The sequence below is a fragment of the Lonchura striata genome, chromosome 16 (genome assembly GCF_046129695.1).
Source record: "Lonchura striata isolate bLonStr1 chromosome 16, bLonStr1.mat, whole genome shotgun sequence".
NCBI classification, from domain to species: Eukaryota; Metazoa; Chordata; class Aves; order Passeriformes; family Estrildidae; genus Lonchura; species Lonchura striata.
The window spans coordinates 10,085,604-10,098,792 of NC_134618.1; the positions used below are offsets into that span (position 1 = coordinate 10,085,604).

The 13,189-nt window shown below is 38.4% G+C and overlaps 1 protein-coding gene across 1 annotated transcript in view; it reads left to right on the plus strand.

The window, feature by feature from the left end:
- Positions 1 to 3: 3 nt before the first annotated feature.
- VPS35L (VPS35 endosomal protein sorting factor like) overlaps positions 4 to 13,189 on the plus strand; it is a 44,094-nt gene continuing 30,908 nt past the window's right edge. The window contains exons 1-11 of the mRNA XM_021539798.3: positions 4 to 52; positions 2,563 to 2,662; positions 3,506 to 3,673; positions 3,998 to 4,120; positions 4,475 to 4,499; positions 5,499 to 5,575; positions 6,161 to 6,289; positions 9,416 to 9,500; positions 10,460 to 10,519; positions 12,317 to 12,413; positions 12,819 to 12,866. Of these exons, the coding sequence (XP_021395473.2) occupies positions 36 to 52; positions 2,563 to 2,662; positions 3,506 to 3,673; positions 3,998 to 4,120; positions 4,475 to 4,499; positions 5,499 to 5,575; positions 6,161 to 6,289; positions 9,416 to 9,500; positions 10,460 to 10,519; positions 12,317 to 12,413; positions 12,819 to 12,866 (929 nt within the window). The 5' untranslated portion in view covers positions 4 to 35. The remainder of the gene's footprint in view (positions 53 to 2,562; positions 2,663 to 3,505; positions 3,674 to 3,997; positions 4,121 to 4,474; positions 4,500 to 5,498; positions 5,576 to 6,160; positions 6,290 to 9,415; positions 9,501 to 10,459; positions 10,520 to 12,316; positions 12,414 to 12,818; positions 12,867 to 13,189) is intronic.

Consider the following 13,189-nt stretch of genomic DNA (forward strand, 5'->3'; position numbering starts at 1 on the left):
GCGGGGCGGCGCGCGGTCATGTGAGCGGGCGCAAGATGGCGGCGTTCCCCTGGTGAGGCGGCGGGGCCGGGCAGGGCTGCCGGCATGCCCGGCCACCCTCACGGCCGGGGGGCTAAGGAGGGGCGGCCACGGGTGCGCCCGAGGGGAAGGTGCGGGGCCGCTGCGCCCGCGGGGTCGGGCAGCTCGGCCTGGGGCAGCCGTGCGACCTCAGCGCGGCGCTGCTGTCCGGGAGACCCGAGGGGGCCGAGCACATTGCTGGGACCGCGGCGCAGCTGTGAGCCGAGAGCCTCCCGTTATTTCCCCGAAAAGAAGCAGGAGTTCCCGCAGCGCCGCTGTCTGCGGCCGGGCTGGTGTCACGGAGCGTGTCCTGCTCGGAGCGAAGGGCAGGCGGGGGCTCTGCGGGCCCTGGGGCCGAAGGGCTTGTGCTGGCTGCTCGCCCATACTGGACATTCAGCCTCTGTTATCGTTCACAGGCGCTTTGGGACTAGACAGGGGCTACAGACAGCTTCCTTACAGGAAGATGTGTGCGTCTGAGGAAGCTGCACTGTGTAGGACATGGAATTAGTCTACTATTTGGTTGGTAAAGGAAGGATAAAAGAGGCAGTCTTTCTGTTATGGACAAAAGAAGTAGCAAAACAGCAGAGCAGCAGAGATGCTGAAAAATTTATTTTTGCATAGTACAGCAATGAGGTAACAACAGCCTAATAAATAGGTCTAGCAACACTGGTTGTAGAAGTGGCCATGGGGAAATAAGCAGACCTTTACCAGAGTAAGATGTTTTGATCATGCTGTTACCTAATACAGAAGATATTTTCATCTTAGGGGGCTTAGCAGAGCCCTAGCTATTTTAAAGCAGTGTTAATGTTAAAAAGCTGTTTTGCAGATTTATTGTCTGCACAGTCATCAGTCTGCATATGAGGAAAAAACAGCACCTGTTGTGCTGAATAGTTGTATTAACATAATATTCATTAAGCAATTTTTATAAATTTCAATGAATTTGTTAAAGAAGTAAAAAGTATTAAAATAATTTAAAGCACAGGGCTACAATGCAGTTTTATAATAGCTGTGCATAAATATTTAGATAATTTTTTTTTATGTCTAATACTCAGATAATAATAGGTACAGTCAGCATGGTATGTGCTTCATTGTATTACCAATATCAATACATGTCTAGTGTTGTAAAGGGACTCTCTTCCATTTTATATGCCTGGCTCCTTTGTGCTCCCTGTGAGCTTTTTGAAGCACTTGTTTTAGGATAAGCATTGGCTCTGGGAGGGTGCTGTGTGCCTGAAAGCTGTCCCAGGGAAAAGGATATTTTACCAGGAGGAGAGAAGAAGGAGTGGTGGCAAGTGCAGTGGTGCTCATGTGTGGGAAAGGTTGAAATCCACTGTTAAAAGAGCAGCTGAAGCAGGAGTGTAATCATGCAGGATGTACAGAGGATGAAACCCCAGCTTGATCAGAGTCTTATTTTTATTTCCTCTCAAAAGTTTGCTGCACTGCTGTGGCTAAGAAAGAAATGCTTAATCTCCTTTCCCTGGAGAGTAAGCAGAACATAATGCCAGAACAAACTTGATCTTGTCTTCTGTATTAGCTCTGTTACAAGCTGTCTTATCACTTGAATAGCCACGTTATAAAAAAAGTTTTTTGAATACTTATTTGCAGGGTTTGCAGCTCTTGTGTATTATTACCATGTGCACTTGCTCAGTGTGCTTACACTAATTAGAGTGCAGTTGATTTTGAGCTGGAGATGCTGAGACAGCTGTCAGCAGTTAAAGAAATGTTACAATTTTGTAGCCAGAAAGAGTTTGATTGGTTTTCCACCCAGGTGCTGATTAACCCATGGTGCAAATGAGCAAGAAGAGTCATTGAACAATGGACAATAGCAAAAAGAAAAGGAACTGGAGATCAAGAAAACAAAACAAGAAAACAAATAAGCATGTGGATTTCACTGGACTCTTTCTCTTGTTCTGCTTTATCTCATTAGATGTCAAAAGTTTCTCTTTGGAGTGGCACAGCCATGAATTGTCTAATCTGTAATTCATTATTAAGGAAACTTGGACATGGTATCTGTAGAAGAGCTGTCTGCTTAGTGCTACTAAAAATCTTCCAAATGAATTATGCCTTTCAGTAGGAATGGAATTATTTGAAAGTTTGGATTAATTTTTCTGGGAAAGATGTGTGTTATATGGGGGTAGTGCTGTTTGCTTTTGTTAGTGGTCTGATTAAAGATTTTTTTTTTTTTTTGTGGGTATCCCCTGATTTTCCTCATTCAGCTGAGGATGTACTATAAACATTCTCAGCATCTTGCATGAAACAGAAAAGAACAGTTAGCAGCTCTGCATGTTCCAAAGACTAAAAAAGAATACAACTAAATGGCTGAAAGTAAAATTTCTCCAGTTTTAGTTTATGTTATCTCAGTAGATAATTTGGATCTTTATGTTTGCTTATTTTTCAGTATGGCTTTTTTGTAAATAAGCATCTTTATAGATGTAGGAATGCTTCTTTCTTAGTATGTGGTCATTTATATGCATTTATACTTTCTCTCCACTCTTACTTTTTAAGGCATGCAAGATCAAGGAACTATGTGTCAGAATCTGAAGTGTGCAAGCTGGAATCTGTACCCTTGGATTTCGGTGATTACCATCCACTGAAACCCATTACAGTGAGTTTGTTTGGCTTTTGGAAAAGGAATCTGAATTCAGACTGGTTGTGTTCCTCGTTTTACATCTGTTCATTTAAAACTAAAAGGCTTTGAGGTTGGTTATGGTACTTGTGAAGTTGCTTTCTGTGTTGGTGGCCTGTTTTAGATGCATCAAAGTTTATTCTGTTTGTTCTTCAGAGGAGTTTACTGGTTCTGTTATGTGTCAGAAACAGTCTCCTGACAAATACAGCACCTCCAGCTTGTAGGTTTTCTTGGTTGCATTAAATGCTGAATAATAGGTAAATTTAAAATCAAATTGTTGTATTACAAATGACCTGCATAATTGCTTGATGTAAGGTTTGGTTTTGGGTTAGCTTCCAGTCAGCTGTGTACTTTAAAACATTTATAATTTCTTTGATGTGTAAGAGGCTTTTAAAGATGTACTGAAAAAAATCCAGCTTCAAAGAGGTGAGTTATCCATCAATGAATGATAAATGGGCAGCAACTTCTGCTCAGGAAGGTCAGTAGGGAGAGAAGATGTTGGCCTGAGGTATGGATTTTATGTTCCAGGCATGGAACATAAAATGGAACTGGCAGAGGAAATTAAATAGCAAGAAAGAGTTTGGAGGACAGGGACAAACCTAATAAAGTAGAGATGGGGTCTAGAAGGATATTCAGAGTGGTTGTTCTGGTTGTTCTTACAATTTTGTAGACCTAAAATTGGGAGGAAAAAAAAAAGTAGTGGAAAGGCTACTGAAGAATGAGTGCCTCCACATTCTGGGAAAAACGCGGGAAGAAAAAGAATTCAAGAAAAGTGAGGGAAGAGAAAGCCTTTTTGTTTAATAGTTCTGAATGTTTCTTTAGGTTACTGAATCCAAGACAAAGAAGATGAACAGGAAGGGAAGTACTTCTTCTACCTCCTCCTCTTCCTCTAGTTCAATGATGGACCCTCTGAGCAGTGTGTTGGATGGCACTGATCCCTTGTCGTTGTTTGCAGCAGCTGCAGATCCTGTGACTACTGCTCCTCCCACGGTAACTCTGAGGGCTGTTGTCTCAACTAAGTAAGAGGAAACCAAAACCAAACCAAAACCATAAAGCCAATCCTGGATAAAATTTATTGTCTCACCAGTGAAGAGGTTAATATAGGAAATATACCATATTAGTAGAATATTCTGTTTTATTTTCCTACTTTCATTTGGTTTTATGTTGACATATTTATTTAAATATGGATTTTTAAAAAACACTGTAACTTTTGAAAGGATCAGCTGGCTCTTGAAACATTAAGTTGACCTTTTTCAGCCTTCTCTTCTTTTTCTAGATCTGTATTTAACTTTTGCACTTGTACTCCTGTGACAGGATGGTGCACGAAGAAAACGGGATAAAGATGAGAGCTCAGCAGTAGGGAGTGACTTTGAGCCATGGTCAAGCAAACGTGGTGAAATCCTTGCTAGATACACAACAACAGAGAAGCTTTCTATTGTAAGTGGTGGCTACCACAGTTTTTATTTGTACTAGACCTTTAATGGATTTTGGATATTGCTATTATATAATGCTTTCATGGGTATATACTGGTACTCTTAAATTTCAGTTTTAATGTTGTAGAAAACTGAATCACAAGCTCTCACTTGTAAAGATTGTTTTAGAGCTGGATCCAAGTCTTGTGATATTTAGAAGCCATCACTTTGTCTTTTTGTAACAATGCAAGTAACTTGTAGTCTTGCATCTACTTCTAAATGATTAGAGGGTTGATTAGCAGTGTAATTACCCTGTGCATTCTTGGAATGCTGGTGAGTACATGTTTTCTAACTGTTTGCTTTTTCTGCTTCTTCACAGAATCTGTACATGGGATCTGAAAAAGGTGAGCACTTTCTTTATCAGTAACAGAGGTTGCTTGAGGCAGAGTGCAGTGACAGGTTTGTGGTCAAGAAATGTGTTTTCCTGCCTCCCCCATTCTGACATCATGGTCCTTGCTTTTTTGTGGATGTCTGGATGTTTGTTTAAAATAGTTATTGAAAATAAGCCACCTGACCACCTTTTATTCCTATGGGCTGATGAATTTGTGATTATTTCACTGCACAGCCTTCCACTGTAGCTTAAAACTTTTTTCCATTTAAATGAGCAGTGATGTTTGGAAGATCATGTTTATCAACTCTTCTGCTAGCTGGAAGGAAAGCAAACAAGTCCTTTGGGAACTTGTTCAGTTACTCTCTTTACATGAAAGTGAAGTGATTTCAACTGTATGCTGGGTGTTTAAAAAAGAACCAAATGTTAAATATTTTATTGTGTTTTCTAGCAAAAGGGAATCTGGGCAAGGTAATCATAGCATAGTAAATCAGGATTTTTCTATATGAATAAGCATGCAGCATTTCAGCATCTGCAAAAATGGAAGACACTTTTTTGCAATGAGAATGGCCAGAGACTGAAACTGGATGTGCAGGCAGAGTGTGACATCTGTACCTTTAGATATTGTTAAAGTAACGGGATATAACCCTGTGCAACGGTTGTAACTTCAGAACTGGACCTGCTTTGAGGAGGAGAGTTGAGCACAGACCTCCATAGAGCTTTTCTGTCCTTAATTATCCTGTGGCTCTATCTGATGATTCTTTTCTTACTGGTAAAACTTGCAGAAAAATCCACTCATATTCAATTCTGCTTACTTGCCATTGCCCCTGTTAAAAGTGAATGCACTGTAGGTATGTTTAGATGTGTGTCTTCAGGAGTAGTTACTAAAAGAACCAGACCACCTGTCTTCTGTCACAGAAATTACTGGTCCCTGTCAGGCTTCTTCAGCTTTGTTTCTCTTTAGAAGTCCCAGTGTTTAAATTTTAAAGAAACCTAAATCTGTAATTCTTTGCAGGAAAAGTCACCACTACTGGTTCAGCAGTTTCTGAAAAAGTGAGAACAAGGTTAGAAGAACTGGATGATCTGGAAGAGGTGAGAAAGCTTTCAGATGAAATTACAGCATCATTATAATAGTGAAAGGAATTTGTGAAATAAAAATCTTTGTGAAACCTTTTATAAAGGTCCTGATTCTGCAAGTGCAGTATTTAGATAAATATGTACTTTCTCTAGGAATTCTCTAGTGATTTTACTCCTTATTGTTACAGGATCTAGGAAGAATCATACTTTTGTATCACTAGAAATTGTGATTTGAAAGTTTACCTGATCCGTTGCTGTTGATTTACCTTCTTACTGCTGTAAAACTTTGTGGAGCCCCATATTCTTAACATCTGATAATTCTGGTTGCCCCTGTTGCAGAAGCTGCGTATGTGTACCTGAGTTTAATTTAAGCTACAATTATGAGCTTGATAGAAATGCTGAGTACTGAAGTTACTTCTCAAGCTGCAGTATTTTACTGTGCAAAGCTGAGATGTTTCATAACCTACTTTCCTAAGACCTGAAGGGAAGTTGTGATAAATTTTGTAGGATTGTCCTTCACAACATGGTGATTTGAATCTATAATAGCAGCACTGTTCTTCCTTCCCTCCTGCTCTAAGAGGGTTTGTGTTGTCTTGCCAGGGATCACAGAAAGAGCTGTTGAATTTGACTCAGCAGGATTACATGAACCGAATTGAAGAACTGAACCAGTCTTTAAAGGATGCATGGTCCTCTGATCAGAAAGTAAAAGCTCTGAAAATAGTCATCCAGGTCAGTTTTATGTTGTTGTTCTGTGCAGAACCAGTGAGTTTCGTGATACAACTTGTCCAGTTTCCTTCTTGGGAAAAGAAGACTTTATACTGTTTTTGTATTATTTTCTTTTGTTCTTCTCTGAAACACATTTCTTTCAGAGTTTTATGACTTCTGACAGTAGTTGGATTTTCAGCTTTGTTGTTACATATTGGTTTTAACTAGGTTATGTGGGATAGAATTCTCAGTGAGTCCCCAAATGACAGATGTGGAAATTTTAACTGCTTAAGGGTAGTTAGAACAAATACCATGTAGTGATAATCAGCTCTTTGTAGGATGTGTAATCTCCTTTCCTGTCCTCTTCCCCTTCAGCTCTTTGCTCCCTACAAATAATACCAGAATGGCTTTTTGAGCATCAGCATTTTACCCATCCAAAGTTAGTAGGGCAATTAAATAAAGGGATTTAGGACCATAGCAAGCTACCAAAAACAGCTCCAGATTTTTAAAATTGTGTGTATGGGGTATGTTTTTGTTTGTTTGTTTGATAAATTGTCCGTAGTCTTCCTTTGGGTCATTTGGGGTGATGTGCTTTGAGGAGGGCATGGGGAAATAGGACAGTTACATGCTCTTTTGTTTGGCTTGGCCTTTAAAAAAGGCCAGAGGCAGAGTACAGCAGAGGACAGATGAGATAATGACATCCTTAAAAGCTGTAAAACTGATGTAATGCTCATAGTCATCCAGTGGGGTTATATAAAGTCATGGGTTTTTTGGTCATTCTGGATACTCTTGTGAAAACTGCTTGAAGTAATTTCATCCTAAATTGTGGTAAAGACAAAAAAGGAAATGAAACATTAATGAAGTCAGATCAAACAATTATATGTGACCTAGGGTGACTAATGTACTATTGTAATACTATGAAATCAGCACTATTATTGTTATTTTTAAAAAATCCATATATAGGATTGTGAAGTGTGAATGTGGTCTTTGGATGAGAAGAAGAGCAGCAGGGATGTACTGTACTTACTGTGCTTTGTGTGAAATATATATCTGTGTGTGTGATAATGCAGTGATAGTCTAGGCACTGATACTTCCATATGTTCTTTTGCAACTGGTTCACCAACAATTTTGAAATAATACAGTTTCTAACATGGGACCCAGTGCTTCCTTTTAGGAAGGTGGTACCAAAGCTGAATGTGTTTATCTCTGCTCAAGTGTTGTGCACTTAGCACTTACTGCTGCAGATGCTTATCACTAATTGAAAGACTGCCCAAGAATGAAACAGGTACCCGTGTAATTAATGAATTAAAATTTTTCATGAAGGATAATAATTCTGTTGTTATAAAGCAGGATAGGGTAGAACCCTCACTGAACTTTACTTGTTGTGCTTTGTCCTGCAGAGTGCAGTATCCTCTGAAAGAGCTGAGCAGTTCTCTTGGTATCAGGCTATAGTTTTATACATAGTCTGCCATTATTATTACAGACTGGTTAGTATGCAGTAGGAGGAGTGAGTTTGGCTTTAGTTAGGAAAATTTCTTCACCAAAAGGGTTCTCAATCACTGGACCAGTCTGCCCAAGGCAGTGATAGCATCACCATCCTTGGAGGTATTTAAAGGGTGTCTAGATGTGGCACTTGGGGATAGTTTTTATATTGGTGATCTTGGCAGTGATGGTTTACAGGTTGGACTCAACAGTATTGAAGGTCTTTTGCAACCTAAGCAATTCTACGATTCTGTGATTCCTCAAGTGCCTTTTTGCAAGATACTTTACTTGTCAAGATGGAATATGCTAAGCTACTTAGAGTAAGCTGGACTAAGTTGATTATGTGTGTGAGCTCTAAGAAAAGTGGTAATTCAGTGTTTGTGCTATGTGTAGGTCCTAAACAGCTACTGAGTTACCTTTCTTTGAAGGTGACTGACTTAGCACACAGCAGGGAAGATTCTGCTTTGGTTGTAGGATGTGAATGCTCTCACCTGTCTTTCTGGTGCACTCTTCAAGTTACCCTGATGAATAAATGAAAAAGACTGAGTGTGCCCCTTATTAAAGCATGTTCAAATGATGTGATTTCCTTCTTTAAACAGAGCAGCCTTGTGAAGTATTGAATTGCGTCCTGGATTTTTGAAATGTAGCAGAAGTTTAAACTTTATTTATTCCTCTGAGATTGAAGAACTGTCTCCTGGTGAAGGAGAGAGAAAGGATGGAGCTCATAGAAAATACTGTCAGTCTTAGAGACCAGAGAAGACTCAGGGCCAGAGGCCACATTTGGCTTAAGCAAGGAAGAGGTGGATTTCTCCCCAGTCAGTCATTCACCTACTTTCTTTTGGTAGAAGCTGGTCTGTTTTTGTGAGTAACCTTCTGCCAAAGTTTTTGACTCCAATTTAATCTTGGAAAACAAAGTATAGCTTAATAAGCATCTTAGAAATATCCTCATTGCTCAGTGTGTATTTTGAATTAATACAATCAATGGACATGTTCCTTCCTGGCCTGAACACCCCATGAGAGTAGAACTAAGTGGGTAATACATTTTCAAATGTGACTTTGTTCCAGCCATCATTGCAGTCCCAATGCCATGATCAGGTTGTGTCCCAGTGGGTGGTGGTGGATTACAGAGTCCTTCTGGAGCTGACTGTGGCTCAGTCTGTTTCCAGAATGTTTGAACTAGTTATGTGAGCTGCAAAAATGCATTGGAAAGCTCATTAACTACACTTCTAAAATTGTTTCTTAATGTAATCTATGTTACATTTTGTGTTTGATATGGATGCTTAGATGGTAAAAAAATGGAACAGTGTCCTTTTAAAAAGTGATTTTAGCGAAGAAGTGTCAGTGCTTTTTCTGGGAGAGAATTTGTCTTGTCTGAATAAATGCACAGGTCTTCATGGTCAGCTGAAACTCTGGATTGTGGATTACCCTATATATGTATAAAGGAAAACCAGGTCTGTGTAGCTCTGAAAATGAAGAATAACCTGACAATTACAACAAGCACTGTGGTCTGTTATGTTAGATGTCCTTGTGCCTTTGGCTTCATAGTTCATATGGGCCCTTTCCACCTGTGGATAATCATCCATTCCAGCTTTTCTGGAGTAAAAACATAAACTTGTGTTGGCCTCTAAAAATGTTTCTTTGTTTTTGTTTTTTTTTTTCTCCTTCTAGTGTTCTAAGCTTCTTTCAGACACAACAGTAATCCAGTTTTATCCAAGTAAATTTGTTTTAATTACAGATATCCTTGATACTTTTGGTAAGTATCTACCTTGCCAGTCTTACTACACAATTGTCAATAAGATTATTTTTTTGTAATGTTAAAAAGTATCAAAGTTATCCAAAAAGGGCTAAAATGACTTTTAGTTTTACCATGGAATATTTCCAACATAACATTTAGACACCAGTGGTAAACATGGTATATAATTGTAAAAAATCTCCTAAGAGCCAAAAGTTCTTAAGATTAAAACATTTCACTTTGTGCTTCTATGCTTTATGTATTAGTGAATATCTAGAACAAAATGTTAGGAAAAATCATGATCTCTGCATTTTGAAATTAAAAACACACTGTCTTTATAAAAATATTTTTTATTTTAGCAGCCTTTTGACTCAATATTTCATTAGTTTTGTATTTTGAGGAAGTCAGAAAGTTTTCTTTGGCTGAATAGGGACTATGAAATTATAAGAATGTATTTACTGATTTTTTTAATATGTTTTTAATCTTGTAAGTGAAGTTGTCATCCACTTTATGTGATTCCCTTATTTTTCTGCCATGTTATGGAAAATATTTACAGTGGTATTGAAAGTTGAAGAGTATTTTGGTGGCAGCAGGATATGCTACGACAGAGATACAATTGTTCTTTTGGGTCATGCTTCCTCTTTGTGCTCCTTCCTACTTGCTGAAGGCTGCTAGAGATAACATCATATTCAAACTCAGCAAAGTCAGGACAGCAGCTGTCCTTTCCTGGCCTGGGAGAAATCTGACCTGTGTGTTACCTCTGCACTTAAGGGAGCCAGAGGATGTTTTTATAGTGTGAGAAGTGCTAAATCACACTGAACATTTCATCCTCACTAGAGGGCAGCAAAATCTCAGTGTTCTAGAACGTTTTTTCCTTCTAATTTGATTGTATGGCAGAAAGGGAACCTTTGTGCCAGCATTTTGTGTTTTACAGTTTGTTAATTAGTTTGAATTTTTAAAATTATATTTTTTTTAACCAGGGAAACTGGTGTATGAAAGAATTCTGTCAATGTGTGTGGATAACCGAGTCTCTTTGCCAGGTAACTTTGTGTTTGTTTCCACTGTGCTCCAGAAAAAAATCATGTCCAACCTTGAGGAAGGTTAAATAGAGGACCGTTGCTACTCTATCTCCTATAGAAAAGGTTCTGATTTGAATCTAGCAGCTTTTAGTTTTTAACAGAGTAAAATCCATTGCTTGCAGCTTCCACTGTTTGCAGTGTTCATGCAAAATTACATTTTAATTGTGGATATAGTAAAGTATGCTTGTGGCTCTGCTGTTACTAAATGTAAACTCAGTCTTCCTGAGACTTGAAATCACAAGGAATTATGTAAGTTCTCTAATACAGAGTTTATTAGGCAGAGGGAGAATTAAACAGGAATGGCCAAATTAGATTAAGGAAGATTTTTTTTTCTTTTTTGTCTTATATGCTCTCTTCTTAAAGTACTGTAGTTTAGAAGCTTGAAGTTAATGGTAGAAATGTAACAAAGCTGAGAATCTCAGTTTTTAGTAAATAGGTGTTTTTGCTGCTACACTGGAAGCTTAATAGTTTTGCTGTAATAAAAGAAGAATTTTGGAAGTAGCAGCAGGCTGCTTTTAGCATAATCTTTTTAACTTGGGCCCTTTTTTCAGTTGAAGTTCCAACACAATGTAACAATCTAATTTGACATTGCAGGCGAAAGAACCTCTTTAGCAAGACACTGAAAGATTCTGTGGAAAGGCATTTCCTTGCAATTTGAAGTGCACTATATGCACATCCTTGCAAGACGAAACATTCTGTAGTTGGCAGTGGAACAGTACCATTAGTTTGCAGTTAAATCCATAGGATTGGAGCTGTAAACTTGAAACCAGAAAATACTGAAATTTGAAATGAACCTAGAGGAAGTAGTTCAGATAAATGTGGTTGTTGCAGATCTGACAAACTGCTCTTACAAACATTAATGAAGGCAGGCAGTTCCCATAGCAGGTCATGATTTCTGGGCACAGTTACCTCTGTTCTGAGCTGAGCTCCTGCTGCAGCTGTACAGCTGCCAGAGGCATTGCTGGTGGCAACTTCCCAAACAGCTCTAAAAGTGGGGGAGAGAAGGAAAATCTGTGCTGTGCTGACTGTGCATGTGAACCTTCCGGGATTTCAGGCCCAGCCTCTGAGCTTGTCCCTTGGGAACCAGGTGAAACCAAGTTTAATGAGAGCTGAGGTCCTAGATGAGAAGGATAGTGAGTGCAGGGAGTTCTAACATGTGGCTTCTCTCTTGTTGGAAGTTGGAAACTTTTTTGTGGAGCTTCTCACCTTCTGGAAGCAGGAGTGGTGTTTAAAATGGTTTCAGAAGGAGTTTGTAAGAGAATGTGTTCAGGGTACAGAAACAAGGCTTCTGTCCATGTTCAGTATTTCCTATTTCTTGCAATATTGTTATTTAAAATTTATATTGGCATTTAAAAATAAACAAGTTGAGTGCTTAAATATCTTTTGTATGTTCTCTAGTCATTGTAGATTTGTATATATGTGTTTGTTATAGATTCTCTGTATTTACTTTTTCTTACAATTTCTGATTTTGGAAGAGCAGAGGCAGAGGTTGGATTTCTCAGTAGCTGCTCTGAGATGAGCTCCAAGATGAGCTTGAATTCAGGTTTTGAAATATTATTTACTACAAGATTGTACTTTCTCTTGTTATGTACTCATCTCTGCTGCTCAAGAGAGTTGAGAAGCAAATGTATTGCCTAGTTTATTATTGTAAACTTAATTTCTTAATGAATGGAAAGAGAATACAGTTTTAAACCTAACATGAAAAGTACCTTGTTTCTAGAAAGAATGTAACTATATCTGGGTTGTTTTTTTTCCCAGATAACTTCTCTCCAGAGAGTGTTAACGATACAGCTAAAGAAACTTGCTTAAACTGGTTTTTCAAGATTGCTTCAATCAGAGAACTTATTCCCAGATTGTATCCTTGTCAAATGAGACCCTCACAGTGTCTCTGTGGGCTTTTTGTAGATTTGTCCAGAAGTGAACGTTTGTTTCAATAAAACTCATAGGATCTAATGTTTATACTGGCTTTGTTTTGTTTTTTTTTCAGGCTGTATGTTTTGAATGTACTTTTGAGTCATGTTTCATAGTAAACTGAATGCTAAATTATTATCTCTGAGCAGTTTGGCAGTGACAGAGATGATGTATGAAGAATTTCGAAACAAAATCTTGTTGATAAATTGTAAAAATCAGCAAAGTGTAGTGACATTAAATACAGAAGGCCTTAAAATAGTTTGGTCAATATGCATTTGGTGTATGTTTGCTTATAGTTTTTCAGTGGTTGTGAATCTTAGTTTTTTTCCTTGACTTGGCTTCAATTTAGTTACGTGGAAGCAGCAATACTGAAGTGCAACAAGTTCCTATCCAAAACGTAAGAATAATGTTAAGTATGGGAAGGAATGGGCAGACTTAGGATCTAATTAAATTAATTAAGCACTAGAGGTCTGTGATTAATGGTGGGTAGGGTCTTAGTAGAACTAAGAAGAAGCACTATAGAGAGGTGTTGGAATTTTTAATGAAAAAATTAAAGGTGAACTGTGATATACTTTGAAATACAACAGTGCTCTCAGTTTTCAAACATAGTACAAATGTGACACGAGGTGTCAAAAATCCCAGTGCAAATTGAAAACCAGAGGCTTCTGGAGGTAGAGGGGAAGGAAGATTGTTGACAGGAGGAGTGTAGAAAAAATAATA